The sequence below is a fragment of the Odocoileus virginianus genome, chromosome 6 (genome assembly GCF_023699985.2).
Source record: "Odocoileus virginianus isolate 20LAN1187 ecotype Illinois chromosome 6, Ovbor_1.2, whole genome shotgun sequence".
Classification (NCBI taxonomy): Eukaryota; Metazoa; Chordata; class Mammalia; order Artiodactyla; family Cervidae; genus Odocoileus; species Odocoileus virginianus.
In genome coordinates, this window is record NC_069679.1 from 11,102,580 (window position 1) to 11,121,542 (window position 18,963).

The window sequence follows — 18,963 nt, forward strand, 5'->3', positions numbered from 1 at the left end:
TCTAGTTTTTAGGACAGATCCTGTTTGAAACAGGAAATAGAGCAAGAGGAACACAAAAGAAAGTGTGGTTCAAGACCCCCCCCCAACTTCAAGAAGAGGGGTCCCCAAGCTTATGTTTCAGATCTTTTTGCCTGGTGCAGAGCATTTTGTCAAAGATGCTTTGGCTATTTTTCTCAATATAAAAAGAAGTTTGTAAACAATAAAACCCCAAAAGAACATGGAGAAGACCAACACATATTTACACAAACTAGGCCACCTAGCAATCACCAAATCAGCTACTTGTGAAGTCCTACAAAGCCCAGACAAATATAACTAGAGGGGGGCAGCAGTTGGGAGAGACAAGGATCAGACACACATCACCCAATGCGTTCTATTGCATTTGCCCCGTGACAACACAGTGAGGTAGGTCTGCAGTGATCTCACAGCTTGTAAACGCACACCCCCCCCGCCGACCCGCCACCGCCCTTTCTCCTTTAGCTGCCATGATACTAATCACTGCTGCAGCAGGGTAGGACCCTGGCTCTGGGAACCACAAAGAAGCCATTGCTGACGGTCTCTCCAGAAGCCAAGGAGGAAAAGCCCAGAATCGTTAAAGATCTTGTACTTGCTTCACATATCCATCCTTGGGCAGCTCAAGATGGGTACAGAGGCATTGTTCTTAAAAACCTCTCCTTACCAACTTCCATTTTTTTATAAAACACACACCCCCTGTTGTGCATGGTCAGCCTAGCCCAGTCAGGTGAAGGATGGATCTGGTATATAAAACGAGTCCTGGGATTATAGATCTGGAACAGGAATCCTTTATCACACATACAGATGACCTTTACCTAAATCTTGGCTTCCCCTCTCTGCACTTCTTACCTGGCCCAGCCTCTCCTAACCTCTCTGCACCACGTTTTCCTGTTCAGACCAATTTCCAATCTTTCAGTAGGAAGGAGACCAAGTCATGGGGCAACCCAGTTAAAACCTAGTCTCTCATGAAATGCTGAAGATGGAGGGGTTTCAAGAGGACACTATGGCAGAAGAGCCAGCTCTAATTGGCAAAAATGAGGTAGTTCAATAGGCTATACACTCCAAATAGTTGTTTTCTCTGATGATACAGCAACAAAAAGCATTCCTGCCGTGCAGACCTGGAGCTGCTGCTGACTTATCCCTGAGATTGCTCACGTACCTGAGAACACAGTGCAGGAATGAGGGCCTTAGATTAAAATACACAAAAATACAAAACCAGAATATTTATATTACGAAAAAAAAAAAAGTTAAAATGCACAAGATACGTCATTCGCACACAGCTAGTGCAGTTGGCATCCTGGAGAAAGTGGGACCCAAGGTACAGTCACCCAAGGCAGCAAATAAATAAAATTGAGTTGGCCCAGAATGGGGTGAGAGTGAGCTTAGAAGCAGCAAATCTGCAGCTCTTTCCTTGATCACCCCTTTATCTGTCATCATAATCCATTACTTGGGACAGTTCTTAGCATTCTGTCCCAAGAGGGGGTTATGAGGAGAGAAGACAAAAACCCTGCTACCCCCTGGAGATGTTTCCTCCCATGGAATGTGGTGGCTTGTTGGTTGGGTCCATCAATCTGTTCTTAATCTTTACATTCTGATATGGGAAATACTATTCCATATTCTTCTTTAAAACAACTTCCCTACCCAGGCCACTTTCAAAAGCTGGAGATTCTGGGGGTGGAGACTCATATAAAGCATGCAGGGAGGGTTAACCCCCAAAGCCCTCATATGCATTTGGAAAGAGCTAATTGGAGTTTCTTTGCCTCACCCCTTCTTCCCACCAAGAGGGAAGAGGGGATGATGCTGTGGACTCCAGCCTTAGATATATGGCAGTGCCAGCTGCCCCCTACCCACCCTGTCCCCACTTTCTCCACTCTGCCGATTGATGCCTGCTCCTCAAAGCTTTCTGATCACAAAAGGATAGCCCCCACCCACTGTGGCTCAATTCTGAGCCTCTGGGAGCATGGCAGAGCTATGGATCTCTTCTTCCTCCTCCCGAAAGTAGGCTGGCTTTCCCTGGGAGCTGGGAGCTTGCTGGGCTTTCAGTGGGCACGAGGCTACCATATGGTTGATGCTCTGGCAGAAGTGGCACTTCTTGGGTTGGGGTGGCAGTTTGCATTCCTTGGCATGATGGTCTAGACCTCCACAGTTGTAGCACCTGTCTCCCTTTGATCTGTGTTCCAGCATACTCTTCCCTTTGGGCCGCCTTTCACTCCCAATACAGAACACCCCAGCAGGGCCGGTGACTCGGATAGATTCCAGGCCCTTGGCAGACTTCTTAAAGGTGAACTCCACGGCCTCACCCTCCTTCAGGCTCCGGAAGCCCTCCATGTGCAGCTTACTCTGGTGCACAAAGACATCCACCGGGGGGTCGAGCGCGACCCCTGCGCGGGCGGTCATGGACAGGAAGCCGAACCCCATGCGCACGTTGAACCACTTACAGATGCCGGCACCGTGCAGCAGCTGCGGCTCCTCCACCGCGCGGGCCGCGTCCTCCGGCGCCTCCTCCGGCGCCTTGGCGCAGCCACCTGCGAACTGCTGGTTTGACACAGAGCCCATGGTAGTCGGCTGAGCCCGCGGCCCCGGGCCCCTGCTTGGGCGGCTGCTGGCCCCAGAGAAGTCTGAGGGTTTTTTTTTTTAATTGAAGTATAGTTTTAGTTTTATTCAAGTATACAGTGTTAGTTCTTGGTGTACAACAAAATGACTCCAGTTTTAAAATATATATATGTGTATATATATACATATATACACACATACACATATATACATATATATATCTCCCCATATTCATCCTGTAATAACCCATAATGGAAAAGAATATGAAAAAGAATATATATATATGTGTATATGTGTATGTTTGCATATGTATGTGTATACATATATTCTTTTCCATTCCCTATTCAGCCACAAGGATGAATATGGTCCCCTGTGCCATACGGTAGGACCTTGTTTTTTATTTTATGTACAGTAGTTTGTATCTGCTAATCCGAAATGCCTACTTTATTCCTCCCCCTGCCCCTTTCCCTTTTGATAACCATAAATTTGTTTTCTATTTCTGTGAATCTGTTTTTGTTTTGAAAAAACATTCATTTGTGTCATAAGTGATAGCATATGGTATTTGTCTTTCTCTGTCTGACATACTTCACTTAGTATGATGATCTCTGGATCCATCCATGTTGCTACTAATGGCATTATTTCATTCTTTGTATGGCTGGGTAATATTCTTTTATGTATTTTCCTTATCCATTCATTGTCAATGGGCATTTACATTGCTTCCATGTCTTGAACATTGTAAATATTGCTGCTATGAACATTGAAGTGAATGTATCTTTTTAAATTAGAATTTTCTCCATATACATGACCCAAAGTTTTTGAAGAGCCCTGATGTTTAAAACTGTGGCTCTGGATCAGTAGTATCAATATCACTGGGATCTTATCAGATATCCAGAATCTCAAGTGCTACTGTAGCCCTACTAGATCAGAATCCTCCTTTTTAAAAGATCCCTGGGTAATTCAAATGTACGTTATAGTCTGGGAAGCACTGTCACAGAGGATTCTGATTGTGCTTATTTGTTATTTAGGTCAAGTGCCCAGTGAACTAATCACTCTGACCACAGGCATATAGGTCACACTGAATGCTCAAGGTCACGCTCAATGCTCATAGAGACATATGTTCTCTATCCCCTAGTACAATACTGTGAATTGGGTTTGCTGCAGAAAAGAAGTGTTCTGTTATCAGGAGAGGCAGGGGCATAAGTGATACCCAATATACTTATTTCCACTCTCAGATCTTAGCGCACACTAATGTCAGGGCTCACTGTTAGTAGCCTCTTCACTTTGGATCATTTCATCCCACTTCATGTTTGTGTGTGTGTGTGTGTGTGTGTGTGTGCACGCATGCAAATATGATCCTCCCCATCTCCCTCACCTCACAGTACCATCTGTCTGACTGACCTAGATAACAGAGATTCTTCTTCCACAGCCTGGTTCTTCTATCACATTTCAGAGTCATATTTATCAAATACATATGAATGCTTTAGGATAACCTATATATACATACCGGTGCCAAAGTCTGAATTCACTTCCCTGTAAGTCTTGGTAAGCATGTATCCCTCACTTACCCTCTTTCGTCTTGCCACTGTGGCATTGATCCTTGGAGTCATGACCTTTCAAATTACGAACTGTTAAATTGCACTGGTATTTTCTGGAAGGAGTCATGCTTTAGCCCTCAGGAATTATAACTTCTAGTCACTACCTTAAAGAAAGTTTAATATACAGGGAAAGAGAAGGTTTTAATCCTTTACTACTGTTATTTATAGTTGATCCTTGAACAATGCAGGGGTTAGTCTGCTGATAATTTATAGTCAGCTCTCTGTATCTGAGGTTCTTCTGCATCCTCAGGTTTAACCAACCACAGACTCTGTAATACTGTAGTATTTACTACTGAAAAATATCTGCTTATAAGTGCACAGTTCAACTCACATTGTTCAAGGATTAGCTGTATTTTGATGCTCATATTTTCCTGGGTTTGTTAAGCTGTCTCCTGTTGCCTTTTGATGTGTCGTCATTCTTTGAGCATTCTTACTTTCTGGCACACTAGATGTTCCAAGCTAACCTTTACAGGGGTTCTGACTCCTTTTAGTGGAAAATAATATTTAGAAATCAAGATCTGAGTGTACGGTTACTGGGCTATCATTGCTTTTAGGCCTTCTCTATGGATAGAATCAGGAAATATGTATGTGTGTATTGTATACATTTAACTATTTGTGTACTTTTATACATTTAAAAGTATACATTGTGTACTTTTATACATTTAAAACCATAGTTTTATACTGACAACTTCATGAATTCGTTAATGAAACTTTGAATTACAATTCAATTCTGCAGGACTGATGTTAGCCATCTACCACAATCCTTTTCCATATTTGCAAATGCTTTCTCTGACATTGACTCCCCATTGTGTGTATTTACTTATTTGCTCAATCCTTGAATATATAGAAAGTAGTTTGAAAATTGCTAACCCACACTTCTGTGGGAGGAATAAAACTTCTAACCCTTATATTTTTCACTGGGCTGCACAGCTTGCAGGATCTTAGTTTCCTGACCAGGGATCAAACCCAGGCCCACAGCAGTGAAAGCATTGAGTCCTAACCACTGGAGTGCCAGGGAATTCCCTCAAATTTATTTTTTTGTACTGTGTTTTGTGTTTAGCCTAAAAGTATGTAATCAGAAAACTGTGTTTAAAGTTGTTTGGGTTAGTTCTCCTCTACCCTTTCAGTGTGATTATGTTATTCATTTAAACAGTAAGATTTATCTGTTTGTTTGTGTCCACTTTTTGTTGTTCTCCCCCAGCCTTGCTAATCTGATATACTAACTTTTCAGTTGTGTAACTGTAACATGGTCACCAAACTCAACTAGGAAAAAAGGGATCACTCAGAGATTACTTTCCCATTCTTTCTGCCCATTTTCAACCGCCTTCCTTTCCATCCTCTTTTCACCCACTCTTTTAGATAACCTTATAAATTTCTGGTTTATCCTCATGTTTCTTTTGCACATATCAGCAAATACATGTGTAGTTTAGATAAACTTACACATGTTTTTTTCCCTAGTATTTATGTGGCAATTCTAGTATTTGTATTTTTAGCTCCCTGATCCACTTGGAAGTTATTATTTTTTTGGAGTGGGAAATAGCATGAAGTTTGAAGTTTAGTTTTTCTAAAGTTTAGTCTACCCAGTTGTCCCAGACTTATGTAAAAAGTCTTATCTTTTCCTTGGTGATTTGGGATGTTACTTAAGTATCAACTTATCTAACTCCATTAAAACTTCAGTAATCATGAACTTGTTTTACTGTCTTTCTTCTTCTCCCACCTTTCGTTTTTCTCAGCTGCATTATTTCTACTTTACTGCACATAAAACACATTATATAACATACATAGCATGTTGTTCTTTCACCTGGATTCATGCCTTTATTTTAGAAAGTCATAGAGAGTCTTAGATCTCTAATTAATTATTGAATGTGCATCATCAGTCCTAGTCAAGTTTCCTTAGTCATCTCCTAGTGGATGAAGCTCATCCAATATATTCCTCAAGAAGGGTTCATGGGTACAGAACATTCTGAAATCTTAACCTTGGTTCTTGAAGGACTGTGCTGTGTGCTTAGTCACTCAGTTATGTCCGACTTTTTCCAACCCCACGGACTATAGCGCACCAGGCTCCTCTGTCCATGGGGATTCTCCAGGCAAGAATACTGGAGTGGGTTGCCATGCCCTCCTCCAGGGTATCTTCCCAACCCAGGAATCAAACCCAGGTTTCCTGCATTGCAGGCAGATTCTTTATTATCTGAGTCACCACGGAAGTCCAAAAGTACTGGAGTGGGTAGCCTGTCCCTTCTACCAGGAGATCTTCCCGGCCCGGGAATCAAACTGGGGTCTCCTGCACTGCAGGTGGATTCTTTACCACCTGAGGTACCAGGGAAGCCCCACCTAAACATAACTTACAATGCGAAGTAGCAAAAGTGTAATCTATTTAAAAAAAAAAACCAACTCAGTAAAAAAATGAAATTTTGCTTTATTCATTTTTTCCATGTGTTTTTTTTTTTTTTAATACATCACTTTTGCTTCTTTGCATTGTAAGTTATGTTTAGAGCAAATAGTACCAGTCTGATTTCAGCTGTCATCTTTATGCTTAGAGGTTAAGTCTAACAGTTTTATTAGGATTGTTGCTATTGTTCAGTCACTCAGTTGTGTCTGACTCTTTGCGACCCCATGGACTGTAGCATGCCCTGTCCTTCACAATCTCCTGGAGTTTCACCAGCACTCTCAAGAGTCTTCTCCAAACCATAGCTTGATTATATGCACCTTTGTCATATCAAATTGATTGTCCTCATTCAGTTTTCCCAAGTACCTTTTTGTCCATTTCAATAGGTACAGTTTGGTTTTTTCTTATTTCCAGAAAGTTTCCTTGGGTTATAGTTTTAAGTATTAGTTCTGTTCAGTTGTTCTTATCTTTAGACTCTCCTATTACACATACTTGTTTTATTCTTTAGTCTTTTCTATTCCAACCACTTTACTTCTGATCCTGTTTATTTCTTTGCCTCGTCTTCATTCTCTTGGTTGTTTTTTCGGCTTTGTTAAATGTCCCTTAGTAAAAATTTATTTGGATCTAGTCTCCCTTGGTGACTTTGATTCTGTAATGATTTTGTTTTCTCCTTTCATTTCTTTCCCAAGTTCCATCAACTCTGTTTTAGTTTCTTCCTGTTTATTGTCCATTTTTGCTTTTAGTTTTTGAATTTTATATCCAAGGTGGGTTTTTTATACTTTAATATGCTTATTTGAGGATATTTAATTTAGTATGGGATGTTGTATTACAGTTTTCTTGTTCTTCGTGTTTGTTTTTGAAGGGGAAGGGAATTTTCATCGGCTTGAGTGGGTTTGATTTTCTATTCTTAAAATATTTTATAGAGATTTAGTCTATTTTTGCCAATTCCCTTTGTGAGTGTAGGTGATTTACAAGACTCTTAGGTCAAGGGTGTCTTCTTCTGTCAGTGTAGCCAAGCCAAGTATGGTGTGTGTGTGTGTGTGTGTGTGTGTGTGTGTGTGTGTGTGTGTGTGCATTTGGGGGAGAAGGGGTTATGTATCTTCATTCTATTCTTTATTTTTTGGGTTCTCTTTTGTCTTGCATTTTCCCCTTTTGCTCCTTGCCCATTTTCATCTTCACCATCCAATTTCCAAAGACCTCTCTTCTACCTTCCTTTCTACCATCTCAGAAGCCGTGAGTTTTTTAAGACTCTGACTGCAAATCATGTGCTTTTAAAAGTCCATTCTGTGTAGTGCTGGAAGAGCTACTACAACATTTCCAGTATTTTTATACCTAATGTGGAATTTCTCTTTCTGGTAATGATTGTAGACTAGTCTACTACTAGTTCCCCATTTGTCTCTTGTTCATGTTTTTTCTAAAGTGTCCTTCTATATTACCTACCTATATAGGTAATTTGATACTTGAGCATTCTCTTTTTGTTATGGGCATTGGTTTTATGTAATTTGCCTGTTGTTCTTATAGTTTTCGTATGGCTTTTTGAAAGACAGACTGGGACATTGTGTTTATACCCCTGCATTTACCTCACATATATATATATATATGCAGGGGTATAATATATATATATGTATATGTATACATGCATGTATGTGTGTAGATGTTATATCTATATACTATTTCTCCTATCAGAATGTAATTGTCTTAAGAGTAGCAGTTCAGTTTTACTCGTCTTTCTGTCCTTAGCAATAGTCCCAGTGCCTATCATCCACAATGCCCTTTAAACCTTTCTTTTTCTTATTAACAATTGAAACAGAATTGTACTAACTGCACGTTACTATTAATAAATTTTCCTTTTCCCAAAGGCTGCAGATAACTAAAGGATTGTAACATGAGGTGAAACCCCTTCTACCTATGCAACTATGCCCATGTGGGCTAGATAACCAGCACTAGGAATTATTATTTGATAGCCTGAGTATATAGAAATTGCCATGTTCCTCATGAGTGAAGGACTACGGTTCACATGGCACCATGAAATGATGCTGTTCAGTGCACAGGAGAGCCCCATGGTTTCTGAATGACCACATTATTATTCTTCTTGTGACACTGTAAAATGAAATGAGGGATTTCAGGAATCTTCTCTTCAGATAAAGAGACAAGTACCCAGTGTTGCTTTATGCTACCATCTTTTAAATTGGTTGGGAAGGTCAAAAGTGCTGCAATGAATGTTTAATGTTCTGATGAAATCGTAAGGGAAATGATGTGTATTCACCAGTACCAGTTTCACACTGAACTCGTAGAGTCATCCTGTCTGGATCATGCAGGAAATGAAATTTAGTGTAACTGCCATTTGAGTAAGAGATAGATACTTTGTCAGTTCATGATTCAGAAAGAAAAGTGATGAATAGGGATATAGGGCTCAAACCTAAGAATATGCATGAATAAAAAGTTTAAAGAAGAATATGTATGGCTGAGTCTCTTTGCTGTCCACCTGAAACTACCACAACATTGTTAATCAGCTATACTCCTACATAAAATAAAAAGTTGAAAAAAAAAATATACATAAGATTTATGTACAAGTGTTATGGGCTGAATGAATGGTGTCCTCCCCTCACCCCTGCACATTCATATGTTGAAGTCCTAATCCCTAGTACCTGAGAATATGACCTTATTAGGGGACACAGCATTTGAAAAAGTAATTAAGGTAGAATGAGGTCTTATAGGTGGATCCTAATCCTGGTAAGAATCAATTAGGACACCTACACCAAATGGAAGAAAAACCATGTGGAGATGGGGAGAAGATGGCCATCTCCAAGCCAAAGAGGGAGGCCTCAGAAAAGTAAACCCTGCTGACACCTTGATCTTGGACTTTATCCTCCGGAACTATCAGAAAATGAATTTCTGTTGTTTAAACTACCCAGTTTGTAGTACTTTGTTGAAAACCCTCCCAAACGAATACTACAAGGGTACTCATCACAGAATTTTTTTAATAGCAGCTCAAGAAAAAACTTAAGTGTCTAACAGTGGAGGCATGGTTCTTTTCATATGCCAGTTTACCTCTATGTCCTTAGGAGGAAAGGTTTCACATGGTTTCTTTTTTTTTGCCAAATTTTGGTTTTATACTTTTCTAAATTTCCTCACTTTAGTAAGTTTCTTCACTGTATTACTTTTATAATTAGGAAAAATAGAAGGCAAAAGGAACAGCTATGGAGAAGACTGTTGATTTAATCTCATTATACACTTAAGATTTTTTGTTGCATAATTATGGAGTGAGGTAAGGTTTCAAAATATTTTTTTTTAGTGCATGGACCCTGGTATAGTCTGAATAGATGCTAAATTGCATCATGAGGCCCCTGCTGTGTCAAGGGTTATATTTTTACTGCCAAAATAATAGGTGTTGTGGGGCATCTCAGGGCTGAGAGTGGGAGAGTGAGGAGGGGCATTTAGGTGTTTTGAGAACAGCAGTGTTTATCAACTGGCATGGAAGTTATCTCAAAATTTTAACTAAGGCAGTTAGCTATATCACATGTATATCAGCCTTGCATGTACATCTCATTTTGATGATCATTTAGATAGTTTGCCTTTTATTGTTACTACAAGCAGTGTTGTAATATACATCTTTTTTTAACATATTATCTTTGTGAAAGTGGGTCAGTATATCATAATGTGACTCTGGAGAAATCATCTTTCTCCTTAGAATTGTCAATCCTTTCCTAACATTAGCAAGGAGTTGGGAAGTTCACGTTAAAACCTGTAGTTTTAAGAGGATATTGAAGTTTAGATCAGCGGTCTCAAATGTTGACTTTGTATTAGAATCACCTACAGAACTATTAGGAATTGTTCATCTATGACCCTACTCCTAGAGATTCTGATTTAGATCTGGATGGATTCTAAGTATTCAATAAGCTTCACAAATGATTCTGATGCCCAGCCAGTATTAGCAGCTTCTGAAATACAGAAAAATTAATATTTTAAAAGAAGACAGGGTTGTATGATTTGTCAACATCTAACATATTATAAGGAGTATGGGCAAAGAACTGAAGCTACCGGAGCTCTCATACCTGCTAGGAGTGTGACGAGGTAAAATCATTCTGTAAAACTCTGGCAGCATCTATTAAGTTGAGCTTCTTGATAGCATACTTTACACTCAGCAGTTCCACTCCTAGGTTTATAATCCATAGAAATGCTTAACATGTTCACCTGAATATTCTTAGTTGCACTGTTTATAATAACCCCAGGCTGCAAACAAGACAGATGTCCACTAATAGTAGAATAGAGGAAGTAAATTGGATGCTATTTTTAAATAATGGAATATTACCCAGCAATGAGAGTCGTCAAGCTGCAGCTACATACAATGTGGATGAATCTCAAAAAAAAAAAAAAACCAACCAAAATGTGTAGCAAGAGAAGCCAGATTCAAAGAAATGCTTAGGTACAATTGTATCTAAAACAGGAAATCTGTATCTTTAGGGTTAGAATCAGGAGAGTGGTTACCTCTGGGAGCTATACTGTAAAAGGACACACAGGCATCTGAGTGTGGGTAATATTTTGATCTGGGTACTGGTTACATGGTATGTTCAGTTTGTTCAGAATCATCAAACTGTATGCTTGTGATTTGTAGTCTTTCTGTGTATTGTATGTTGATAAAAAGTTCAAAAATATTGTAAAACCATCATTAGGAGGAAGTTCCTCCAAAAAAACAAAATCACTTCATAATAGAATGATCTCGGGAGGCCTCAGCCTGCAACTGCTTAGAGCAGCGCTTGGGTTCCCAACCAGAGACTGAGGCTGGGTCATGGCAGTGAAAGCATCAGATCCTAGCCGCTGGACCAGTGGTCAGTGACAAGGCCCTGGCCCTTTGGCTTTGCAGAAAAGAATTTCCACAAAGACAAAGAGCAGTGAAATAAGTGTTTATTAAGAGGAAAAAGAATATAATATGTGTGGATAGGCACACGGGCAGACTCAGAAGGAGAGTCCCTGAGACGCGCCTGCGTGGCAGTTTAAATCACTTATATGGGCTATTTCTTCCAGTTTTCCTTTGGCCAGTCATTTTGATTTACCTGGTTCACAGTCTGTATTTGGTATATCTCAAGATCCTTCCATGTGTGTGCATGCATCTCTTAGCCAAGATGGATCTTACTGCAAGGTATCTGGATAGAATGTCCCTTGACTTTGCTCCCCCTTTGGCCTCCAAGATGCCTTTTCTGCACATGTGTGGTTGGGGAGGTCCCCTGACTTCAGGAATGAGAGATGTGTGGTCCAGGCAGGGCCCAGTCTTCTTCCTTAATTACCTTGCTGTTTTCTTCTTAGAGTTTCCCTCCATAGAGAATGAATCTCCAAATGCTTTACCTTGAGGGGACCCATCTATCTCCTGCCTCACTTCCACTAACCGTAAAAGAGGAACTTGGTCTGTAGTGGCGTGCTGGAGACAGTTATACTGGCTGGCTAGAACAATTTATATGCATCTCAGCACCTCAGCAACATCATCCTCTTAGCTTGAAATTGGCCATGTTGGAAATATGTACACCATGGAAATGGGCAAATGCTACATCAGGTTGTTGTTTTCTCAGAGAGCTGCTTACTTACTCAGTGCTGAATTTAGATCTCTTTGTATATGGGGATATTATTTAACCTGCTTCATAGCTTATATAATTAGTAAATAATATAAAGGTTGAAAGTGACTAAAATGAGCTTGTCTTTTAGAATTATCTTATTTTGAGATAGCAAAGAATCCTTTTTTCTTTTATAAATTTAAGTAGGCTTATTTGCATTCACATATCAATTCAGTAAAAGGAAATATGTCATTAAGAGCTTTCTTTGTCATTTTAAATTTGATTTTAGTGTCACAAATTAGCATTACAAGAACATTACCAGGTCCTGAAATCTCCCCTCAGTAATCAGAGTAACTGTAAATCACCTGAGACAGAAGCTATATTTTTGTTTTTTCTTTTTTTGTTGTTGTTTAGTCACTAAGTTGTGTCCAACTCTTTGCGACCCCGTGGAGTGCAGCACGCCAGGCTTCCCTGTTCTTTACTATCTCCCAGAGTTGGCTCAAACTCATGGCCATTGAGTCGGTGATGTTATCTAAACATTTATCTCATCCCTTCCCACCCCTTTCTCCTCTTGCCCACAATATTTCCCAGCATCAGGGTCTTTTCCAATGAGTCAGTTCTTCAAATCCGGTGGCCAAAGTATTGGCGCTTCAGCTTCAGCATCTTCCTATTGAATATTCAGGGTTGATTTCCTTTTAGGACTTACTGGTTTGATTACTTTACTGTCCAAGGGACTCTCAAGAGTCTTCTCCAACAACACAGTTCAAAGGCATCGATTGTTTGGCACTCAGCCTTCTTTGTGGTCCAACTCTCACATCTGTGCATGACTACTGGAAAAACCATAGCTTTGACTATATGTATAACACCCTCTTCCAACAACACAAGAGAAGACTCTACACATGGACATCACCAGATGGTCAACACCAAAATCAGATTGATTGTATTCTTTGCAGCCAAAAATGGAGAAGCTGTATACAGTCAGCAAAAACAAGACCGGGAGCTGACTGTGGCTCAGATCATGAACTCCTTATTGTCAAATTCAGACTTAATTTGAAGAAAGTAGGGAAAACCACTAGACCATTCAGGTATGACCTAAATCAAATCCCTTATGACTATACAGTGGAAGTGAGAAGTAGATTTAAGGGACTAGATCTGATAGACAAAGTACCTGATGAACTATGGACAGAGGTTCGTGATATTGTACAGGAGACAGGGATCAAGACCATCCCCATGGAAAAGAAATGCAAAAAGGCAAAATGGTTGTCTGAGGAGGCCTTACAAATAGTTGTGAAAAGAAGAGAAGCAAAAAGGAAAGATATTCCCATTTGAATGCACAGTTCCAAAGAATAGGAAGGAGAGATAAGAAAGCCTTCCTCAGTGATCAATGCAAAGAAATAGTGGAAAACTACAGAATGGGAAAGACTAGAGATTTCTTCAAGAAAATTAGAGATACCAAGGGAACATTTCATGCAAAGATGGGCACAATAAAGGACAGAAATGGTATGGACCTAACAGAAGCAGAAAACATTAAGAAGAGGTGGCAAGAATACACAGAAGAACTGTACAAAAAGATCTTCATGACCCAGGTAATCACAATGGTGTGATCACTCACCTAGAGCCAGACATCCTGGAGTGTGAAGTCAAGTGGGAATTAGAAAGCATCGCTACGAACAAAGCTAGTGGAGGTGATGGAATTCCAGTTGAGCTATTTCAAATCTTGAAAGATGATGCTGTGAAGGTGCTGCACTCAATATGCCAGCAAATTTGGAAAACTCAGCAGTGGCCACAGGACTGGAAAAGGTCAGTTTTCATTCCAGTCTCAAAGAAAGGCAATGCCAAGGAGTGTTCAAACTACCACACAATTGCACTCATCTCACACACTAGTAAAGTAATGCTCAAATTTCTCCAAGCCAGGCTTCAGCAATACGTGAACTGTGAACTTCCAGATGTTCAAGCTGGTTTTAGAAAAGGCAGAGGAACCAGAGATCAAATTGCCAACATCTGCTGGATCATCGAAAAAGCAAAAGAGTTCCAGAAAAACATCTATTTCTTCTTTATTGACTATGCCAAAGCCTTTGACTGTGTGGATCACAATAAACTATGGAAAATTCTGAAAGAGATGGGAATACCAGACCACCTGACTTCCCTCTTGAGAAACCTATATGCAGGTCAGGAAGCAACAGTTAGAACTGGGTATGGAACAACAGACTGGTTCCAAATAGGAAAAAGAGTCTGTCAAGGCTGTATATTGTCACCCTCCTTGTTTAACTTATATGCAAAATACACCATGAGAAACGCTGGGTTGGAAAAAGCACAAGCTGGGATCAAGATTGCCAGGAGAAATATCAATAACCTCAGATATGCAGATGACACCACCCTGATGGCAGAAAGTGAAGAGGAACAAAAAAGCCTCTTGATGAAGGTGAAAGAGGAGAGTGAAAAAGTTGGCTTAAGGCTCAACATTCAGAAAACTAAGATCATGGCATCTGGTCCCATCACTTCATGGCAAATAGATGGGGAAACAGTGGACTTTACTTTTTGGGCTCCAAAATCATTGCAGATGGTGATTGAAGCCATGAAATTAAGAGACGCTTACTCCTTGGAAGGAAAGTTATGACCAACCTAGATAGCATATGAAAAAGCAGAGACATTACATTGCCAACAAAGGTCCGCCTAGTCAAGGCTATAGTTTTTCCAGTGGTCATGTATGGATGTGAGAGTTGGACTGTGAAGAAATCTGAGCGCTGAAAAATTGATACTTTTTAACTGTGGTGTTGGAGAAGACTCTTGAGAGTCCCTTGGCCTACAAGGAGATCCAACCAGTCCATCCTAGAGGAGATCAGTTCTGGGTGTTCATTGGAAGGACTGATGCTGAAACTGAAACTCCAGTACTTTGGCCACCTGATGTGAAGAGATGACTCATTGGAAAAGACCCTGATGCTGGTAGGGATTGGGGGCAGGAGGAGAAGGAGACTACAGAGGATGAGATGGCTGGATGGCATCACCAACTCGATGGACATGAGTTTGAGTAAGCTCCGGAGTTGGTGGTGAACAGGGAGGGCTGGCATCCTGCGATTCATGGGGTCGCAAAGAGTCAGACACGACTGAGCGACTGAACTGAACTGAACTGAACTGAACCTTTGTCTGCAAATTGTTGTCTCTGCTTTTGAATAGGCTGTCTATGTTTGTTATAGCTTTTCTTCCAAGGAGCAAGCATCTTTTAATTTCATGGCTGCTGTCACTGTCTGCAGTGATTTTAGAGCACAAGAAAATAAAATCTGCCACTGTTTCCATTTTTTCCCTATCTGTTTGCCATAAAGTGATGGGATCGGATGCCATGATCTTAGTTTTTTGTATGTTAAATTTTAAGCCAGCTTTTTCACTCTCCTCTTTCACCTTCATCAAGAGGCTCTCTAGTTCCTCTTTACCTTCTGCCATAAGGGTGATACCATCTGCATATCTGAGGTTGTTGCTACTTCTCCCAACAGTCTTGATTCCAGCTTGGGATTCATCCAGCCTGGCATTTCTCATCATGTACTTTGCATCTAAGTTAAATAAGCCCGGTGACAATATACAGCTTTGATGTACTCCTTTCCCAATCTTGAAGCAGTCCATTGTTCCATGTCTAGTTCTAACTGTTGCTTCTTGACCTGCATACAGGTTTCACAGGAGGCAGGTCAGGTGGTTTGGTATTCCTGTTTCTTTAAGAATTTTCCAGTTTGTTGTGATCTGCACAAAGGTTTTGGTGTAGTCATGGAAGCAGAAATAAATGTTTTTCTGGAATTCCCTTGTTTTTTCTATGATCCAGCAGATGTCGGCTATTTGATCTCTGTTGCTTCTGCCTTTTCTAAATCCAGTTGTACATCTGGAAATTCTTGGTTCAAGTACTGTTGAAGCCTAACTTGGAGGATTTTCAGCATTACCTTGCTAGCATGTGAAGTGAGCACAATTGTGTGTTAGTTTGAACATTTTTTGGCATTGCCCTTCTTTGGGATTGGACTGAAAACTGACCTTTTCTAGTCCTGTGGCCATTGCTGAATTTTCCAAATTTGCTGGCATGTTGAGTGCAGCACTTTAAGAGCATCATCTTTTAGCATTTGAAATAACTCATCTATAGTTCCATCACCTCCACTAACTTTGTTAGTAGTGATGCTTCCTAAGGCTTACTTGACTTCACACTCCGGGATGTCTGGCTCTAGGTGAGTGACCACATCATCATGGTTAACTGAGTCATTAAGAGCTTTTTTGTATAGTTCTTCTGTGTATTCTTGCCACTTTTTCTTAATCTCTTCTGCTTCTGTTATGTCCTTGCCATTTTCGTCCTTTATTGTGCCTATCTTTGTATGAAATGTTCACTTGGTAACTCCAGTTTTCTTAAAGAGATCTCTCATCTTTCCCGTTCTGTTGTTTTCCTCTATTTCTTTGCTTATCTCTCCTTGCTGTTGTCTGGAACTCTGCATTCAGTTGGATATGTCTTTCCCTTTTTCATTTTACTGCTAGAAAATGATCACTGTAGCCTTGAGAATACTAATGGAATTGTCATCTGCAATTTTGAGACACTCAACTCTGGGCTAGTGTCTCTGTCAGTCAAGTGCAGGCAGACATAATAAATATTCTCTTGATCGAATTGTTGTCAATGGCATTATTGTAACAAAAGATATGTAAAGAAACAGTTTAACATTTTTCTGTATTACATCTGTTAACTCTTTAACTCTCTACCTTCTCCTTTTCACTTTCCTTTTGACTTTATCCATGGCCTTCTATTTATTTCTCTCTGTTGTCCCTTTATCTTCTCAAGTTATTAAAATCTTTTAAATGTTGTGATGGAAAGGTTAAACTATTTTAATAGTTCCCCCCAAGGGGAATTTGGAGTTCTTTTTCCTGCTATGTGAAACTTTTTTCCATCATGAGAAAAGTATAGTGACTTATTATTAGAAGATATCTTGAGATTCTTTTGAACAATTCATTTCTGAGAACCCTTATCACCATCATGCACTAAAAATTCTAGTGACTAACATTAATTAACATATATCAAACCTAGATGTTTACCTATTATGGAGCACCAAAAGAAACAGGAAAGTGAAAGAAAATATAAATGGAGAAAAAAAATAAATGAAAAGTATATGTGTTAGTTTTGCTTACTGTAATATTAAAACTGATTATTAGGTTCAGCAATAATCAGTTTTAATAAAGTTCCCCATCATCTTTTTGCTTAAGTATTTGAGTAGTCACTGATGATTGTTGTTTGGATCCATTATTTCTTTCAGTTCAGTTCAGTTCGGTTGCTCAGTTGTGTCCAATTCTTTGCAACCCCATGAATCGCAGGATGCCAGGCATCCCTGTCCATCACCAACTCCTGGAGTTTACTCAAACTCATGTCCATCGAGTCGGTGATGCCATCCAGCCATCTCATCCTCTGTCGTCCCTTTCTCCTTCTGCCCCCAATCCCTCCCAGCATCAGGGTCTTTTCCAGTGAGTCATCTCTTCGAATGAGGTGGCCAAAATAACGGGAGTTTCAGCTTCAGCATCAGTCCTTCCAATGAACACCTAGGACTGATCTCCTTTAGGATGGACTGGTTGGATCTCCTTGCAGTCCAAGGGACTCTCAAGAGTCTTCTCCAACACCACAGTTCAAAAGCATCAATTTTTCGGTGCTCAGCTTTCTTCACAGTCTAACTCTCACATCCATACATGACCACTGGATTATTTCTTTAGGGATTACAAAATGATGATATTCTGTCATTCTTCATTTTAAAATCTCTGTTTCTTCTTTAAAGAAAACTTTTACTAACTTTCTGGTTACCCTGAAGAACAATTTGTGCTGGAAAGATAGGGAAAATGCTTGACTCCCTTTATTTCCAATCCCCTGCCTTTGACTTTTTTATTTAAATTAAAAAAAAAAAATCTTTTATTTAAATAAAAATTAAAAAAATTACCTCTAGAAGATCTGTGCTTTTTCAGATCTTCTTGGAATTTACTCATATTTTCAAATTTGTTTTTATTTCTTAAAATATATTGTAATTTTTATATTCTGTTTGATGATTGTTTTATATGAAGTCACCAGTTTGATGGTGTCACCTATTGTTTTTGCTGGTTGTTAGAGTGCTTTATTTCCTTTTGAACTTTGAACTGTTTATTTATCTTGTCTTTGGGACAAGATTACCTGTCTTTGGGAATTCTTTGAGGTCTTGTTTAAAGGTAGATTTCTCCATGGAGAAGTTTTGTTTATGTCAGATGCCTATAGGCATAACAAGCCTTCGACTTCTTCAAAATATCACTTCTCCTCTTGAAATATTTTGGACCACCCATTTAGTGTGGATTCAGGTTGCAAATGTGGTTTGTGGTTACAAGTAACCAGGGAAGAATTTCCATCCTCACCTTAGCCCCAAGTTTAAGCGATATTCCTGGGGTAGTGGATAGAAAAGTTTGTAACACATTTTGAGACCCTAGGTGTTCAGGTCTCAGTGTATATGCGACTTAGTCAGTTGTGTCTGATTCTTTGCTACCCCATGAGCTGTAGGCCACCAGTCCATGGAATTCTTGAGGCAAGAATACTGGAGTGGGTTGCCATGCCCTTCTCCAGGCGATCTTCTGACCCAGGGATCAAACCTGGATCCCCTGCACTATAGGCAGATTCTTTACCATCTGAGCCACCAGGGAAGCCCCTGGGGTCTCAGGTTATGGACAAGTCTCCAGGTAGACTCTCCAGCTTGGGTGGCCCCTGGGATTTGTCTTCTGTCCTCTAGCTTTAAAGATCATGAAAGCTGAAGCTCAGATTCACTGTGTTCACTGCTGCTGCTAAGTCACTTTAGTCGCGTCCGACTCTGTGTGACCCCATAGACAGCAGCCCACCAGGCTCCCCCGTCCCTGG

The 18,963-nt window shown here is 40.0% G+C and overlaps 1 protein-coding gene and 1 pseudogene across 14 annotated transcripts in view; one reads left to right on the forward strand and one right to left on the reverse strand.

Annotated features, from left to right (window-relative positions):
• Positions 1-18,963, forward strand: part of LRRC49 (leucine rich repeat containing 49) — a 153,218-nt gene that overhangs the window by 57,355 nt on the left and 76,900 nt on the right. Inside the window, exon 1 of one of the 14 annotated variants that reach the window (XM_070468750.1) lies at positions 10,454-10,620. The exons of the other annotated variants lie outside the window; for them this stretch is intronic. Within the exon in view, the coding sequence (XP_070324851.1) occupies positions 10,532-10,620 (89 nt within the window). The 5' untranslated portion in view covers positions 10,454-10,531. Of the gene's footprint in view, positions 1-10,453; positions 10,621-18,963 lie in introns of those variants that run through there. 14 annotated transcript variants of the gene reach the window in all.
• Positions 1,533-2,568, reverse strand: LOC110122878 (protein lin-28 homolog A pseudogene; annotated as a pseudogene).